We start from the raw sequence: 5,675 nt of genomic DNA on the forward strand, positions 1-5,675 counted from the left end.
CACTTCTTGATAGAAGTGCACTTATAAATCCGACTTAAGTAAATTTATTGGGATATTGAAAAGAATGCAATCTTACAAAGAGCTTGACTTATTACAAAAATCTTTGAAATTTTGATCTTGTTCCATCAAATTTCTTGGGCATATTAATTCTTATCCTCTTCATACTTGTAGAAGCAAAATTTATTGGATTTGGTTATGAGATCAATCTACTTGCTTCCTTGAAGTGCACAACTTCTTGCCACAGACTTTGAACTTCTGCTATAGGTGTAGATATAGTACCTCCATGATGCACATTGGAAATATGTGAGATTTTTACTCTTAGAGTATTGAGAAGTTCATGAAGATTTGTAATAGTTACAAATCTATTTTTTCCATTGGTAAGAGTAGCATCCATAATTTTTCCTTCCATAGATAACTCAAATAAATTTAAAAAATTAAATTAAAAGAAGGTAATCCGTAACTTCTAATAAAATTTTTGACAAAGAAGAATAATTTACTTCTTTAAGGAAAAGATCAATGTTAAAAAATATATATTTTTCTATTTAAAGGTAGATAGTCCATAACCTTCAAAATACAAAAATAGAAGAGGAATAATCCACTCACTTCTAAAACAAGATAAAAACGATAGATTAGTATTTTTGTCAAACTATCAAGGACATGAATCTCAAAGAAAGAAAATCCTCAATACACTCTTGTGTCACTAAAAAAGAACTAGTAAATCACTCAAAGATGATATAATATTGAACTAGAATGGCTATTACCAAAAACAAGAAGATTAAAAAGTCTTAAAACAAGACTAAGAACTAGAAAGGCCTTGACAAGAGTGAAGAAGGCTTCATTCTTACCTCCATATATACTTTCTAACTAGGAGCTATGTGGCAATATTCTATAGGACCTCCAACATGTATTGACTTTGTAAGCTACATGTCTTAATTTGCATGGCAAGTTATCTATGTATGCACTACATAATTAACTTGTTCCACAAGCTACTACATGGAGTTAACTTATTCCACAACCTATCAACACATGGTTAACTTGTTGGCTAAGTTTCTAACCTATAAACACATCTAAAGTTAGAATGGCATCTATGAAGCTTCTAGGAAGCTTTTTTAGAAGACTTTATAAAATTAATCTATATTTATTTACTTCTACTTCATCATATAAGTAACAATTGAGATAATTATATATGTTTGTGATACCTCTACAATAAGGCAATGTTTAAAAGAACAAAGGAACAATAAATTCTTAATCCTAAGTGCACAAACAATTGTTCACTATACTTATCAAATCTACATCTATCTATTTTTTTAAAAATTAATCAATAATTAATTTAAATATTTTCTTTAAAATTAAGGTTAAAAATTTATGATCAAAGAATAACCTTTGTTCAAGCAAATATCATGAAGTAAGCAAAGAATATTAGTTAAAGAATATAATTTTAGTATAGTACCTTTGTATATATATATATATATATATATATATATATCTATTTATTTTAATATACATATTTGAAATTATAACTCTATATTTTTCCATAATATAACTTAATCAAAAATTAAATGAAAATAATGGAAGAGGAATGAGTAGAATCTAGTCAAACAAATCTATGCAATCAAAACCATATTAAAAAAAATTCTACAAAGTTCAATTGGCTTTGGAAACAAAGAAAAGAGCTAGAGTATTTGCAGACAATCTCTATGGTAACAAAATCTAAAAATCATATACTAAAACACTATAAATTCTTAATTTCCACCAATCTCTATAATATAACAATTTTGCTTGCATTTTAAGCTTTTCATTTCATCCATCAATAATTCATGCATATCAATAAGGATGGATGCTAGATAGTCTCTTCGGATATAATAGGCAACTTAATAACAGACAACCAAATACTGGGCTGCCTTCAAAATATTGATAATAGACATTTTAAGTTAAGGATTTCAAAAAATTAAAAAATTAAACTGAAAAAAAAAATGAAAACATTATTGGGCAACTAAAAAATTTCATCCAGACGTCCCATCCATGCGTCCATACATCCATCCACATTATTGGATGAATAATTTTTTTGACGAATGTCATCGACCGTAAAAGGCTTCGTCTGCTTCAGCAAGCATGGAAGCTTCTCCGACGAGGCCATTGCGTCGGCGAGCACTCGTTTGCGGGATCACCGCAGCCATGGCCATTGCGTACGACAATTCATGCCCTGGCTTCGGCGTTTCCAGCGAGGCGTTCATGGCGGCCAAGAAAGCGAGGGAACCGTTTGCAGGGATCTCTAAGAGCGGTTTGTAGGTTCGTGGTTTCGCTCATCCCTCACGAATCCCCGTTCCGTGTGCGCTTCAAACGCCACAACCGTCCTGAGATTCTCGACCACGGGTGGGGCGAGTCTGTTTTATCATGAATGCTCTCTCTTCTCAGATTGTCGATCACGCTTCTGCATTCTTGGATCCAAGTGAAACTTTGCTCTCCTTGTGTGCTCAGAAGCAATGTCGGTACTTGGAGGAATTTCCAAATGGGGATCAGAAACTTGAAATCGGACTTTGTGTTATCCGCAGAAAGGAATTCCAAAATCGTGGTCCGTGGGTTGTGACGACGACCTCACATTCATTGTGGTGAAACGGTACGTGAATGCAACACATGTCCCGGACTTTTTCAAAGTACACGTGGCTGGGAGATACAGATCCAAGTGGATCAGATGTAACCCACAGATGAGCTGAAGAGCTCTCCTCCCAAGCGACATAAATTTCTGAGTTCGGGCACTGGATTGTAATGGAGTTCACTGCAATTGATTTTTAGAAGTTGAGATTATAGGTGAACTCGATTCGTAAAGACCCACAAATCGTTAGTGTTTACTGTAGGGAGTTTCCGGATAGGCTTGGAGGTTGCTCACATTCCCGCACGGTGCTGTTGCCGATCAGCCTGACGTTCCCCAAATGGCATCTTCCGATGGCAAGTCAGACCAGCAACCGGAGAATTTCCGCTACTACCAGATCTATGCCTCAGAGGATGGTACAACGCATTTCAAATCGTGCCAGATGCATGGCTTTGAGTTGAAGAAGTACGCTGAGGATTCGCAGTACCAGAGGTCGGACTTCGGGGGCGAGACTACGAAGCTCGTGTTCACGGAGTTGGCGCCTGGGCTGGAGCAGGACCTTCATTGCTGCCCGGAAGTTCAGTTTGTGGTTACTCTCTCTGGGTCCTGGTAAGAAATGCGACATTCCCTTCTCTGCATTTATTACGGTTTTGGTTTGAAACATTTCCCACAACAATAGATCCACCGTTTACGCATTCGTGGTCCTCTTCTTTATCTCTCAATTCTGAAAGATTCATGCTGTGTTTGGATGATTAGGTATGTAAAGACGAGCGACGGAACTAAGCACACCTTCAATCCAGGAGATGTGTTGTTCCAGGACAATACGAAAACATCCCCTGCGTCCAACAAACCGCAGCATTACTCAGGAGTTGTGGGCGACAAGCCTTGCCAGCAGATGATTGTGCAGATATCTCGAACTCCTGAGGTTGATAACCCCAATCCTTTCTGAAAATCCCCTAGTCCTAATTCTCTCTGTGATTGAGGTTACTGAGGCACATGCTTTGTATTCGACTTCATGTGCTACATGTAGTGTTACTTTATTGTATATTGCCTTTGTTGATGTGAATATGTTTCGCATATTATCACAGTCTGCCTTTCGAAGAGTTCAGGGAGATGGTCTATTGTTTGCATATCCTTGGGTTTAGGAAGAAGAAGGTTCTGTACCTTTTTCCATCCTGCAACAGTGATGCTCCTGTGCCTTGTAGTGATAGGGTGTGTAGCTTAGTTCGTATGTCCTTGAAAGCTCATAGATCGCTGTGAGATGGAGCGGTGAGCCATGTTATTGCAGAATGTGTAATGCAAATCTAGCACTATTCTTCTTATCAAGCCTGTCTGTTCTTTGTTGCGGACTGACATGCATCACAATTGTCCACATTTCTATCTTCAATGAAGGAAAAACATTTAACATTGCAATTTTTTCCTAAGTAGATTAATACTAGGAATATCCATTGATTGAGAAAATTGTGAACTGACTCTCTACATACATAAAAGTGAATACCTTTTTAACCAAGATAAACAAAGAACTAATAATTAACAATGAGAAAACTTACACCATCTGGAGGTAGTACTACAGAATGAAAACATTAGATTTATATGCACATATTTAGGCCAAACAACAAATGCCATAGTACTAATAAAAAACTATAATGAGATGATGCCTATTCCAATGCCAATCAAAGTACAAAAGTTTGGAAATGTAGAAATGTGTGTTCAATGATCATTATACTTCAAATGCATTAACATTCAAAGTGAGTTGAGAAAATTATTACATACAATCTCTACAATAAAATATTGTGAATGTAATTTTTAATTTAACTTAATTTTTATAAATTTGAAGTATAAAAAGATATGTATCTTTATTGTTGATTTTTAGAATAAATAATAAATAGATTTAAGTTTATTTATTTATTTATTTATTTCATGGTTGTTCATTTCAATAAGAAATACAAATTTTGGTAAGAGAGATTTATTCCACTTAGCAAAATTATCAATTCTAATCATGCCCACATTCATGTCTTCAATTTAAATCTTAGAATATATATATTTAAATTAAATTCGTCTTTTTAAAAATATTTTATAGTATTATTTAAATAATTATATATATATATATATATATATATATATTGATATTAATATTTTATACAAAATTTTTTATATAATTTTCTACTTGAAAGTTTGGTTATATTTTATCTTTAAAGATCTTAATATTATGTTGTTTCTAAAGTGTCCCAAAAAATGCTCAATCTATTAATGACCATAATCTTATCATATTACTTATTTATAAGATATCTTTTTTTAAAAAATACTTATTTTAGGTTACAAATATATTAAATTAAAGATAGTATAGTCTTAAAAGTAGAATGTTTGTAGTTGATTGATAGGTTAGAAATTTGGCTAACAAGTTAACCATGTGTTGCATGTGTAGGTAGCTTGTGGTACAAGCTAACAATATGGCATGCATATAAAAAACTTGCCTTGTCAATTAAGACATGTATTTTGCAAATTATATATGTGTTAGAGGTCTTATAGAATATCACCACATAGCTCCTAGTTAAATAGTATATATAGAGACAAGAGTGAAGCCTTCTTCACTCTTGTCAATGCCTTTCTAGTCCTTAGTTTTACTTCAAGCCTTTCTAGTCTTCTTGTCTTTAGCAATAGCCATTTTAGTTTAATATTATACCACCTTTGAATGATTTTTTAGTCTTTTTGAGTGATACAAGAGTTTATTGATTTCTTAATTCTTTGAGATTCATGTCCTTGATAGTTTGATAAGAATGCTAACTTGTTATTTTAGTTTTGTTTTAGAAGTGAATGGATTACCTTACTTCTATTGTTGTGTTTTGAAGGTTGTGAACTATCCACTTTTAAATTAAATTTTAGTTTTCTAACATTAATTGTTTTTCTTAAAGAGAGTAGATTAATTCTCTTTGTAGAAATTTTTATTTGATATTTGGATTGCACATTATCCTCCTCTAATTTGACTTGTGAATTTATTTAAATTATCTATGGAAGAAAAAATTATAGATGCTATTTATAAGAAAAGTGAGAATAGATTTGTAACTATTGTAAATCAATATGAATT

General features: G+C 33.1%; 1 protein-coding gene and 1 long non-coding RNA gene across 4 annotated transcripts; both read left to right on the forward strand.

Annotated features, from left to right (window-relative positions):
* The first annotated feature begins 1,624 nt into the window (after positions 1-1,624).
* On the forward strand, positions 1,625-2,686 carry LOC149989158 (uncharacterized). Of its 3 annotated transcripts, none has more exons than XR_016503348.1 (2): positions 1,625-2,289; positions 2,553-2,686. It is a non-coding gene; the product is annotated as an uncharacterized LOC149989158 (long non-coding RNA). The 3 variants fall into 3 exon arrangements; XR_016503347.1 differs by having other exon boundaries at positions 1,628-2,373; positions 2,553-2,622; XR_016503346.1 differs by having other exon boundaries at positions 1,629-2,289; positions 2,479-2,622.
* A 91-nt stretch (positions 2,687-2,777) lies between these two features.
* Positions 2,778-3,912, forward strand: LOC112283270 (uncharacterized). Its single transcript, XM_024521787.3, has 2 exons — positions 2,778-3,199; positions 3,347-3,912. Exons 1-2 carry the CDS (start codon positions 2,931-2,933, stop codon positions 3,537-3,539), a joined length of 462 nt encoding a protein of 153 aa, XP_024377555.1. The 5' UTR covers positions 2,778-2,930; the 3' UTR covers positions 3,540-3,912.
* Positions 3,913-5,675: the final 1,763 nt, after the last annotated feature.

This window comes from Physcomitrium patens, chromosome 6 (assembly GCF_059467195.1).
Source record: "Physcomitrium patens ecotype Gransden chromosome 6, ASM5946719v1, whole genome shotgun sequence".
Classification (NCBI taxonomy): domain Eukaryota; kingdom Viridiplantae; phylum Streptophyta; class Bryopsida; order Funariales; family Funariaceae; genus Physcomitrium; species Physcomitrium patens.